Source organism: Mastomys coucha, unplaced genomic scaffold (assembly GCF_008632895.1).
Source record: "Mastomys coucha isolate ucsf_1 unplaced genomic scaffold, UCSF_Mcou_1 pScaffold5, whole genome shotgun sequence".
NCBI lineage: Eukaryota > Metazoa > Chordata > Mammalia > Rodentia > Muridae > Mastomys > Mastomys coucha.
Genome location: NW_022196911.1, coordinates 47,070,998 through 47,084,152, shown reverse-complemented (window position 1 = coordinate 47,084,152; position 13,155 = coordinate 47,070,998). Strand labels below are relative to the sequence as shown.

General features: G+C 40.7%; 1 protein-coding gene across 15 annotated transcripts in view; it reads right to left on the bottom strand.

Moving 5' to 3' along the window:
- The window catches only part of Cdkl3 (cyclin dependent kinase like 3), an 87,574-nt gene that overhangs the window by 69,012 nt on the left and 5,407 nt on the right, over nucleotides 1-13,155 (bottom strand). For all 15 annotated transcript variants that reach the window (XM_031350774.1, XM_031350772.1, XM_031350770.1 and 12 more), the window contains one exon: nucleotides 7,520-7,714. In XM_031350774.1, coding sequence (XP_031206634.1) covers nucleotides 7,520-7,714 — 195 coding nt within the window. The remainder of the gene's footprint in view (nucleotides 1-7,519; nucleotides 7,715-13,155) is intronic.

Below are 13,155 nucleotides of genomic sequence, written 5' to 3'. Positions count from 1 at the left end.
TTGGTATCCACTGTCTCCACAGCCAACCCTCTGGAAGAATACTATAGACTGTCCCTGGCTTCCCATGCTGGCATAAACTGCCCCACATCAGATGGACACCTCTCAAGCCTCTGAGTTCTTAGTGTGAGAGATACTACCATATCCTCCATTCTGCAGTCCTGAGACTGCACACTCTTCTTTGCCTAGTGCTTCCTTTCTGTCCCTTAAATGTACAATTATCTTCCCTTCTCAAATATCATGCCCTCCTCCCTCATCTGTTTTTCTCTTGTTCTTTTGAAACAGGGTCTCATCTCATGCAGTCCAGTCTAGCTTTAAACTCTCTATACAGGCAGGGATAACCTTATAGTCCTGGTCATACGGGATCACAGGCACACATTCCCCACCTCAGCTCTGTTCCTCTGTCTCTCTCCAGGGACATTTTATCACTTGGTTCTGGAAACCACAAACCGATGCTTTTTTTTCCCTCCTACTAACTCCTCCATTTCAGTCTCTGCACCTCTTCTTTTAAGTTTTTTTTTTTTAAAGAATATGAAAGTTTTTGTTTGATTGGTTGTGGGTTCTTTGTTTTTGTTTTGCTTTGTTTTGTTTTGTTTTGTTTTGTTTCAGACAGGGTTTCTCTGTATAGCCCTGGCTGTCCTGGAACTCACTATGTAGACCAGGCTGTCTTTGAACTCACAGAAATCTGTCTGCCTCTGCCTCCTGTGTACTTTGATTAAAGGCATATACCACCACCAGTTGGCTAAAAAAATATTTTAATTGACATAAATTATAATTACTAATTGCACACATTTCATTATGTTTTCATTAAAATACAGAAAGGTTGAGTGTGGTCGCACATGGCTTTAATCTCAGCACTTGGGAGGCTGAGACAGAAGAATGGCTGTGAATTTAAGGCCAGCCTGGTCTACTGGTCTACATACTGAATTCCAAAACAACCAGGCAGAAAGATCCTGCCTACACACACACACACACACACACACACACACAAACTCACACCCCAAAATAAAACAAACAAACAAAAACAACCACCAAGGAATGACTCTCTTACCTCTTGTCATTTTTTTTACAGAAAGGATTTAAAATGTACTCTCAGCAAATTTAAATAACATGGTAGTCACTAACTATAGTTACAACATTGCAAAAATAATCTTTTGAGCCAGATCCTAGTGGTGTATGTTGCAGGATACTTGACCACACTAGCAGGAAGCACCCATGTCTAATTGAGTGGCAGACAAAGTGAGAAATCAGAAAAAGATCTGACAGAACAGGATATGCCCAACTCTCAGGAGAACAGAGAGTAAAAAAAGGCTACTGAAGAGAGATCAACAGAGAGATGAGAAAGCAGTTTTATCAGGAAAGTTTTACAGAGACAGACTGTAAGGAGAACAAGCTAGACAGAGGTGAAGACAGAACAAGCTAGAAAATGAGAAGGAGCCAGAAGATTAGAACATATTGCCAAAGTTAATATGAGGCCAAGAGGAGCAAAAAGTCAGAGCCCAAGAAAGAAGCCAGACTGAACCAGTCAGCTTGGCGAAGGGTTTGAGCCAGAACAGTTGAGCTGAACCAGCCAGCCAGAGATCAGAAACTAGAAAGGGTAAGCAACAGCAAGTTTCAGAGGCTGAAAACACTCTAGGCCTAGGTTAGCACAGTGAGTCAGCAAGCCTTGGAGAGAACAATCTCTTCAGGCAAATCAGAGCAGCTTGTACAGACACACAGCTTTGATCCCCACACTCGGGAGGCAGAGGCAGAAGTCATCCCTGTGAGTCTGAAGCCATCCTGGTTCAGGGAGTGAGTTCCAGGACAGCAAAGGCTACACAGAAACCCTGTTTCAAAAAACCAAAAATAGATGAATTAATAAATTAAGTAAAAAATAAATAATAAACCAAAAAAAAATCGTTTGAATTTACTCCTAATCTGAAATTTGGTACCTTTTGACAGAAATTTTCTCCCTCCTCTTTTTTTAGATTTTACAGGTGACATATCTTCAACTTGTCCACGTTGCCACAGATGATAATATGCCTCCTGTCAAGCCTCAGTGTTGTATATACACCACATTTTTCTTTCCGCTGTATTTTCTGTAGCCATTCATCTGTGGTTGGATGCTTAGATTAACGCTGTGCTTTGCCACTGTGAATGGTTGCTGCAGTGAATGTAAGCTTGCAGGTGTCTCAGACAAGCTGATTTTTGTTTCCTTTTTGATACACAGCCAGTAGGGAGACTGCTGGATCACCCATAGGTTCCAGCTTTGAGGACTTTGCATACTGCTGCCCATAAAGTCCACATACTTCCCACTCTCACCAGCAAAGACTGCCTTTACTCTACAGTTTAAACCCTAGCTTTGAAACGGCCATCTGAGCAGTGACTTTTTTTTTTTAAAGATTTGATTTGTTTTATGTATATGAGTACACTGCAGCTGTACATGTGGTTATGAGCCTTAATGGGAATTGAATTTCAGACACCCTGCTCACTCTGGTTAGCCTCGCTTGCTCCGGCCCAAAGACTTATTTATTATTATAGATAAGTACACTGCAGCTGTCTTCAGACACAACAAAAGAGGGCGTCAGATCTCATTACAGGTGGTTGTGAGCCACCATGTGGTTGCTGGGATTTGAACTCAGGACCTTCAAAAGAGCAGTCAGTGCTCTTACCCGCTGAGCCATCTCACCAGCCCAGTGACTTTCATTGTTATTTTTAATTTAAACTTCTTTGATGGCAGAATCTGAGCATTTTTTCATATACCCATCTACCTTCATTCACATATATGGTCTACTTCTTAAAAATACTATTTCCTTTGCTCATTTTACCCATACTGTTTGCTTACTGTTGAGTTTTTTGAGTTCTTTCTTGGTTTTTCAATCTTCTCCTATTCTGTAAAGCTGTTTCTTTTTTTGAATTTCCTCCTATCTGAAATATGCTGTCCATTTTCCTCTTGGCTATGCAGAAGCTTTTCAGCTTGGTCTCATTTTGTTTATTTTGCTTTTACTACAAGTGCTTTGGGTTCACCTCACACACAAAACAAAGAAACAAGGAACCAGTTGCCCATGCCTTTGTCCCACCAGTCATGGAGCTGCTGTCAGTGTTTAGTCTATCTTGAGTTGACTTTTGAGTGTGGGTCATTGTCACATTGACACTCCATTAAAAATGGTATTTTTTTTAAGATTTATTTATTTATGTATATGAGTACACACTGTAGCTGTACAGATAGTTGTGAGCCTTCATCTGGTTGTTGGGAATTGACGTTTAGGACCTCTGCTTGCTCCAGTCAACCTTATTTATTATTATAAATAAGTGCATTGTAGCTGTCTTCAGGCACACCAGAAGAGGGCACCAGATCTCATCATGGGTGATTGTGAGCTACCATGTGGTTGCTGGGATTTGACCTCGGGACTTTTGGAAGAACAGTTGGTGATCTTACCCGCTAAGTCAGCTCACCAGCCCCAAAATGGTATTTTATTATTAGTTATTAGTAGTATTAGTATACACTCAGCAATATTTACTTTTCAGTGTACAAATCTTATATACCATTTGTCAGGTTTTTCTTAGGTTATAGACTATTTTGATGTTTTAAATGGCATTTTATTTTATTTTACCCAGGCAGGGTTTCATGTATTACATCTACTATGTAGCTAAGGTTGATGTTGAGTTTCTGATTCTCCTGCCTCTGCCTCCAAAGTGCTGGGATTTCAGGGGTGTGCCACCACATTCAATTTTATGTAGTGCTGAGGATCAAACCCATAGCTACATGCAAGCACTCTACCAATTAAGCCACATTACCAGCCATAAATCTATATAAAGATTCTAATTTCTGATTATTTGTTGCTAATGTATAGAAAAACAATAGATTTAGGGCTGTTATCTTGTATCCTACAATTAGAATTTTCTATGTAAATGAGTAAGTTACCTGTGAATAAAGACAGTGTACTTCACCTAGCTCAACAATTATGCCATGCTGTTTCTACAATAACTACAATAAAAGTGTTGGTCACAGGGCTGGGCATGCACCTCAATGGTGCAGCCCTCACTGAACATGCACAAAACCCTGGGTCCCAGCTCTAGCATAAAACAAAACATGACCCAGTCTCTCTAAAAACAGCAGCAACCACCAAAGTAAGCAGAACAGAGCTGTTGCCAGCAGTGTTCATAAAGCCAGAACTAGAAATAAAGTAACTACCTGCCTGTCAGTGTATCCAGTATCCATGCTACAAAGCAGCATTCAGCATTCAAACACAGAAGTTAGTCACTTGCTATCTGCTCTGAGAGACAGGAAGAGAGAGAGACAGAAAACTCTGATTTCTATAATTGCCACATCATTTCTAATGTCTCATTTTCAACAAAAACCTGGGGGGGGGGTGCTCCAAATCAGGAAACGGAGCAGTCAGTAACTCAGTACACATGTTCCCAAGAAGCCTAGACTGTACTTGCTGGACAGCCTTTACATCATCTCATTATTCCCTTCTGTCAGCAGTACTAGTGTAAAAATAGTAAGTCTCATTATGGCATTCTTTTGTTTTCTGAGACAGGGTCTTACTCTGAAGTGCTGGCTGTCCTGAAACTCACTCTATAGACCAGGCTGAGGTCTGCCTGCCTGCTCTGCCTCCCAAGTGCAGGAATTAAAGATGAGCATTACCACGCGTGGCCCATGACATTCTCTGTGTGTGTGTGTCAATGTGTGAGGGGAGCTAAGACGATATCAGGAGTGGTGTTGTCATACTTACCAGCAAGTACAGCTACCCACTGAGTCATCTCTGTCACACATGACTTTTCTTTTAAAATGTTTATACACTTGTATACATGTGTGTGCCCATCCAGGACAACTGTGCGATCATGTCTCCTCCTTCCTGGTCCCCTGAAGCTGATTTAATACCACTCTCTGAAGTTCCCTGCTCAGGATGCCTTGCACCTCACAGTGTCTGCCTGTGCGCATGTCACTTGTCTAGTGAAGTCCTAGCTATATTTCATTGCTTAGCTGTAGCTCATCTGCAAACTTCTACTGTTTTACTGGCCCATGCTCCTCCTGGCACCATGTATTGCACTTTTGTGGTACCTGGAGTGTGTGTGCGTGAGCGTGAGCGTGTGCGTGTGCGTGTGCGTGTGTGTGTGTATGGTAAGGTGTCATCTATGGCCTACATGGCATTTTTAAGTTAGTGAGATAAAGTCTTCCATTTTGCGGATAAGATAAGGAAGCTTAAGAAGGTTAAATCTTGCCAAGCATTATAGCACATGCCTTTAGTCCCTGCACTTGGGTGGCAAAGACAGGCAGAGCTCTCTGAGGCCTACCTGGTCTACAGAAAGAGCTCTAGGACAGTCAGAACTGTGTGAGAGACACTGTCTCATATCATGGTGCTATCAGCTCTGGGTCCACAAATCATGTGTTTTCAGAGATAACTTGCTGTGAAGACCCAGTTGGTCTGAATTCAAAGACTGTACATGCTGTTTCTGAGACAGGGTCTGGTCATATAGCCCCGGCTGGCCTGACGCTGCAGTGATCCTCCTGCCTTAGCCTGCTGGATGCAGATGTGTACCACACATGCCTAGCGCTCTGTGCTCCTGATGATCTCATAACTGCCTTCTCTTGGATCCAGCTGGCAAGGCCATTACTGCATGAATTCCAATTGCTATCAAGATAGATTCTGAAACCATGAGGCACTATTAGAAAGTCAAAGCAGTGGGCGGTGGTGGCACACAGGTTTATCCCAGAACTCAGAAGGCAGAAGCGGGTGGATCTCTGAGTTTGAGGCCAGCCTGGTCTACAGAGTGATTCCCAGATAACTAAAGTTGGTTACACTGAGCAACCCTGTCTAGAAAAATCAAAATAAAGAATTATAAAATAAACAAAAGGAAGAAGCAAAGAAGTTCAAAACTCTCTGAGAAAACCTGGCGTATATACTTGTACTGGCATCAACTACTTAACAAAATGATCTCCGAAATGCAACTAGGTTGCTCACACTGTGATCTCAGTACTCTGAAGGCTAGGCAGAGAGATCTGGAGCCTGAGGCTAGTTGGAGATACATATAGTGATTGTCTCAATACATACATACATACATACATACATACATACATACATACATATTATACGCCTAAACCCCAGCACTCAGGAGGCAGAAGCAAGTGGATTCTGAATTGAAGGCCAGCCTGACCTTGAGTTCCAGCACAGCTAGGGTTACACAGAGAAACCGTCTTAAAAAAACAAAAATAAATAAATAAAACCAAACTAGTTTTGAGAATTTTACTACTTTTTTCTAGACATAATTTATTGGTATTTCCCGATTATATGTAGTTTTCCAGAGAGTATAGCCACCAGAAAAAGTATCACCAAACAAACAAGCAAACAAAACCAAAAAAAAAAAAAAACCCAAAATACTACTGAGCTAGACAGATTTGGTAGTGTATGGCTTTAATCCTAATATTCGGAAGCAGAGGCAGGAGGAACTTTGTGAGTTCAGGGCCAGCCTGGTCTACACAGCAGGTTTCAGAAGAGCCAAAAGTAGATAGAGGAACATCTAAAAAAACAATAGCCAGGCAGTGGTGGCGCACGCCTTTAATCCCAGCACTTGGGAGGCAGAGGCAGGTGGAATTTTGAGTTCAAGGCCAACCTGGTCTACAGAGTGAGTTCCAGGACAGCCAGGGCTACACAGAGAAACCCTGTCTCCAAAAACCAAAAACAAACCAGCCAAAAAAAAAAAAAAAACCAATAACTACTGAGCTACATTATTACTTAAATTCCACTGAAGTCAGTACTAAGAATCAGAAGTTAGGTGTTTTTCTCCTTGACCTTTTTCAGGTTGAGTGACAGATACTTTGCTCTGCCTTCTTCCCCTAAGGCATCCACCAACTTGCCGTTCCCTGGCCTAACATCCTCCTCCTGACTCTAAGCCTCTCTTTATTTAAGGATGCTTCCATGAAAGCACAGCTCTGACTTTCACCCTTTTCTCAGAGGTTGGTCATCTTCTCAGAGATGGTCCTTAGTTTACTGGCAATTCCTTCAAACCAAATCATGTTGGATATGAAGTGTCCTCTAAAAAAGGCTCACTGTAGGTACATCCCCACTGCTGCTGCTGTCAGAGGAGGCTCTGGAAACTTTAGGTGGGTGTGTAGCTAGAGGAGGCAGGGCATGTCCTTGAGGGAATACACCTTGTCTGGGACCCTTTCTTTCTGTTCCTTGTCTGCCATGAGACAAGCACTGTCCTGTGCTCCTGCAGTCATGATGCTCCAAGAGAATTATGGGCTGAAACCTCTAAAATCATGAGACAAAACAAACAATTCTTCCCTTTATGTTATTCTCTCAGTATTCTGGTCACAGCTCAGACTCAATCTACCTTATAATTACGTTTACCAAGTACTCAATAAGTGCTTTTGGGGTCTGCAAATAAACTGGAGGCAATACTCCCCTCCTCGTCTTTAGGATGTCTATTAGCATTATACATAGAAAAATGTTAACAGCCTTCATAAAAATAGACCTATCCCAATGGCACTTGTGAGTCATCCTGGCCCCAGCTGGACTCACTCCGAAGCACTTACATTATTGTTGTGCAGATACTCAATCGCTCGAAGGATCTGGAACAGGTACTTTCTTAGCCGCTTACTCTCTAGTCCATGACAGTAATGCTGTAGCTCATCTAAGACTGTGTGGTCAATAAATTCAAATACCAAATGAATTTTCTTCTTTTGTCTAAAAACTTCAATCAGATTGACCAGGTTTTCATGACGAAATTGCTATTGACAAAAGAAACAAGAGTTTTAAATAAAATTGTTTCAAAGAGTAGTTCATACAAACACCTACATAATTTTGAAATGAAACAAAAGCGGTTTCAGTTTCTTTTCTTTCAACAGAATGTCTCAACTGGTTTGGAACACACTTAATGTGTAAAAATTATGGTAAGTGATTTCTTGCTCTCTGTAGAAAAAGGTGAGACATGTTGCCATCTGATTGTTTATTAAAATAATTTAGAACTAGTGTACCACAATGCAATAAGAAATGGCTTGCTATCTTTTAATTTGGTTAGTACCTAACCCATGATATTTAAAAGGACTTTATGAGTTGGGCATGGTGGCGCAAGCCTTTAATCCCAGCACTTTGGAGGCAGAGGCAGGTGGATTTCTGAGTTTGAGGCCAGCCTGGTCTACAGAGTGAGTTCCAGGACAGCCAGGACTATACAGAGAAACCCTGTCTTGAAAAACCACAAAAAAAAAAACAAAAACAAAAACTTATAAATAAAATAAAATTGCACTTTGTTTCATGTTGGTTATTTTTGTAGTTGTTTTTATTCTGATTTTAGAGACAAGGGCTTGCTAATGTATTCCCACCTAGTCCAGAATTCACAACCTTTCTGTCTTAGTCTCTACAGTGCTGGAATTTCAAATATGAGCCACCACATTCAATGTGCAGTTGTTTTGTTTTCTGAAAACTGAACTTGGGCTCTTCTCACATGCTGAGCTGAGATGCACCTACCCACTAAGGTCCTCATGTTTTTGCATGAGCATGGGCTTTTATATTCTTGATGAATAAGTGTTGGTCTGCATTTATGTATGCACACTATATATATGCCTGGTGCCTTCAGAGATCAGAAGAGGGTGATGCAAGATCTTCTAGAACTAGATTCAAGGATGGTTGTGGTGCTGGGTACCAAACCTGGAACTTCTGCAAGAACAAGGGCTCTAACTGCTCAGCCATCTCTCTATCCCAAGCATGGACTTCAACATCTTTAAGATGTGCTATATTTTTACACAACTTATTCTCTAATTTTGGTCTTAAACCCCAGAGGATAGACCATAAGTTCTAGGTGTCATTTATGAATCTACTTGATAATAAAGAGTATCAAAATGTTTAAAATACCTGCAAACCTGTGAAATGACATAGAAACGACATAAACATACAAGTATTTATGGTATTTTTATTCATTGTCTATTCTACAATTCTACTAAACAACAAAACACCCTTTGTTTCAGCTACTTGGGAAGTACAAATAGGAAGATGAATCTGAGACCAGCCTAGGCAACACAGTGAAACCCTCATTTCATACAATCAAAAATTAATTTTAAAAACAAAAAATCCAGGATGGTGAGATGGCTCAGCGGTTAAGAGCACTGACTGCTCTTCCTGAGGTCCTGAGTTCAAATCCCAGCAACCACATGGTGGCTTATAACCATCTGTAATGGGCATCTGACGCCCTCTTCTGGTGTGTCTGAAGACAGCTACAGTGTACTCATACATAAAATAAATAAATTAATCTTTTTTAAAAATCCCTTTTGTAGTGGTATGAACATGGTCAAAAATAATTTTAAGGAGTTGGGAAGGTGACTTAGTGGAAAAGGCGCTTGCAGGCACAGGCAAGCCAGTCATGGCAGTGGGGCCTCTAACTAGCACTGAATGGGGCGGGGATGGGTAAATGGAAAGGTGACTCACTGCTCAGCCAGTCTAGCTTAGTCAGTGAGCTCCAGATTTAGTGAGGATTCTGTTTCAAAAAAAGTAAGGAAGAGTGATAAGAGGCACATGTATGCCTAAACACATACATACATATACTCCACATAAACATATACACAAATAAATGCTTTTACATATTTAAAAATAATTTTAAAATGTCAAAAAATTGCTATGTATCAGCATAGGAAACAAATGAAGCTTAATAGTTTAGTAGTTTATTCTATTTTTCAATCTATTATCCTTACTACAATCAATTCTGAAATATTTAGCCATTTTTAAAATAAAAATATTTACTAATTTGGATTAAAAAATGGTATATTTTTAGTATTAGTTTCACTAGCACACTATGATTTTTTTTTTTATATTGCTTTTACTCCAGTGGTACAATGTCAAGTTTTCTACTTTCTTGTGACTAACAGAGACTAAAACCTTGAAACATGACTAGTAGAAAATTGTGCCAAAATACAATGCCAGACTCCTTCCTTCTTTTTGCTCTCAGTTTCCATGTTTAGCAAGAAGTCCCAATGTGATGCTCAGCACGGAAACTCTGACAGCAGAGAGGAGACAGTGAAGGGTGAGTACTCTGCAACACAAGAATGGCCTGCCTAGGGAAAACTATTGGCTTCCTGTCTGCTCTGCATGTGTGTCTGTGCATATGTGCATGCCTGGTGCCCAGCCTCGGAACTAGAATTACAAATGGTTGTGAGCTACCATATGGGTGCTGGGACTTGAACCCAGGTCTTCTGCAAGAACACATGCTCCTAATACACAAGCCATATCTGCAGCCCTTAGTCTTTAAAGACTGAACAATTGAGGAAGCAGAGAGCCAGGGGTGGTAGCATTAGATCCTGGAGATTGTGAGGCAGAGCTCTAAGTGCAAGGCAAGTCTGGTCAGACAACACTTCCATAGATAAGCTAACTGCTCTATTGGTTCTTTAATGAGATTCTAAAATTTAATTAAAATTGAGTTATTTGGACAACCATTTTAGGTTAAGAATATTAACAAATATAAGAAATCTTACTAGATTATGTTAAATTGAAAAGTAATGGGTGGTGGCATATGCCTGTAATACCAGGACTCCAGAAGCTGAGGCAGAATGAGGAAGGGTTTGATCTAGCCTGGGCTATCCAGTGAGTTTCAGGCTAGTCTGGACTATGCAGCAGCTCAGAGCACTAGCTACTCTTCCAGAGGACTCTAGCTCTTTTACATTTATTGACTATTTTATGTGTAAAATTCACTATTTTACTTGCAGGTATGTCCATACATCAGGTTCATGTCTGATGTCCAGGGAGGTCAGAAGAGAAAATCAGATTTCACCCTATGGGTTCTAGGAATCGAATCCAGGTCCTCTGAAAGAGCAACAAATGCTCTTAACCCTGAGTCATCTCTCCAGTCCCTAGGGCTCTGGTCTAAATCCTCAGGCTCATAGTCATCTGCAACTCCAGTTCTAGGGAATGAAACATCTTCTTCTGTCTTCTGTGTGCACTCATGAACATAGTGCATAGACATACATGCAGGCAAAGCACCTATACACGTAAAGTGAAATTGTGTTAAGTCTAAAAATGTTTTAAAGGAAGAAAGGTAGGGAGAGATGGCAAGCAGGTGGGCCAGGCCATCGGAGTCAGTCAGAGTAGTTTTAAGTGGTATTTTGCAAATGGTGTCACATGTCTTTAATCCCAGCACTCATGAGGCAGAGGTAGGCAGATATCTCTCTGTTCTATGAAAGAAGTTCCAAGGCAGCCAGGGCTTCATAATGAGACTTTTTCTTATAATACAAACAACAACAAAAGAAATGAAATGTCTTAAAGTAATTTGCATATACCAGACATGGCAGCTCTGTGAGTTTGAATGCAGCCTAGTCTACATAGCAAATTCCAAAACATCCAGGGATACATAGTAAGACTGTCTCTCAAATAAATAATTTGCATGCATTTATAACAACAAAACATGCTTTCAGGTTTATCTCAGTGTTCCTGTCACTCTTGGTTAGTTTTATAAAAATTATTACACAGGGGCTGGAGTTGTCACTCAGCTGGTAGAGTGCTGTATAGCATGCACAAAGCACTGGGTTTGATTCCTAGCACCAAAGAAAACTGGGTGTCTAGATGGCTCAAGGGGTAAAGACATCTACTGTCAAGCCTGACAACCTGAGTTCAATCCTTGAGAGCCTTCCAATTTTTGCAAGTTACCCTGTGTCCTCTGCCTGTGTATGAACACACACAATAAATGTAATTTAAAAATTAAAACAAAGCAGGCATGGTGCTGCATGTAATCTCAGTGCTAGAGAGGTGGGGGCTGGATGCTGCGTTTACCTAGACCCCAGTCTCAAGGCAAGAAACCTTAAGGCACCTAGATTCCAGTGACTAGAAAATTTGCATTTGGAGGCTTTTCCCCCCTCACTTTCAGTCTCTAACTATGGACTCTCCTAGCCTACTAATTATCTCCTAATTCTATTTCTCACTTAAGGAGCACCAATTGCCTGCCAGCCTTGTTTCATTTCATCAGGCAGGGACTGGTGTCTCTCATAGTACAAAATTATAATATCTTTACTAGCTTTTACTTTTCCCTCATACAGTCTAGGATAGAGCAGTTCTGAGTGCCTACAGGTGCTAGTGTAGTGTTCTAGTTAGAAGCAAATTGACTTATAATATCTAATATAGATAAAAAAGGAAAACACTTTTGTAGCAGATAAAGACGGCAGGAATAGCTAGGATCCTCATCACATAGAAAACCCCTAGACTTGTCTCAGGAACTAATGCACCTAGATTCCAGTGACTAGAAAATTTTATTTGGAGGTTTGTTTGCTTTTATTTTTTCCCCCCAGTTTCAGTCTCTAGCTGTGAACTCTCCAAGGAACTATTCACATTCTTTTTACTACTGAGCTCTTTGGCCTAATAGACCTAGCACACCTGCAGTGCCTTGAGCTCCCCTGATACTGTTGCTGTTTGTAAAAGCCTAGTAGTCTTCAGTTACATATCCCTGCCACCTCCAAGTCAACATTTCCAAAACTGAACTAGTTCTCAACCTCTCTTCCAACTCACATCAGCTGCAGTGTTCTTTGGACTTCAGGGCATCTCTGACTCCTTTCTATATGCTTCTATACTCTCCCATGTTATCTGCAGTCTATCACACAACTTCGTATCTATTTACACTGCTGAATCTAAAAATGGTTTCATGATACTAGCAGCATTCCTGAACTAAGTTCTTATCAGACCACCTTAGTTTTCAGTCTAATACATTCTATAGACCACTGCTAAATTAAAGTATTAACTAAAACCTTCAGTCTCCATCTCTTTAAAGAAAATCATTTTTGTGCTTTTGAGACAGAGTGTCATGTATTCCAATCTGGTTTAGAACTCAGTATGTAGGCAAGGATGGTAACAGGAGTATATACTCTCAGTTTTATATGGTACTGGGGCTCCAGGCGTGCTTGACAAGCACTCTACCAACCTAACATCTCAAGCCCCCCAAACAAGTTTTGACTTCTTAGCCTAAAACACTTTAAAATCTGCTTCCAATTTACTACACTAATCACACCTCTTTCTAATTCTATACAGAAAACTCATAGACAAGTATCTATTCTTTTTCTTTCCATTCTTGCTCTGTTCCGTTTTAGTCTTCCTGGCCTTAATGCTGTTCCCCTAACCTGGAACCCAGTAGTATCTCCATCCTACCCCAATGCCGCACATCACTCAAGGACGAGGACATACCCTATTTTCTGTTTAAATCACC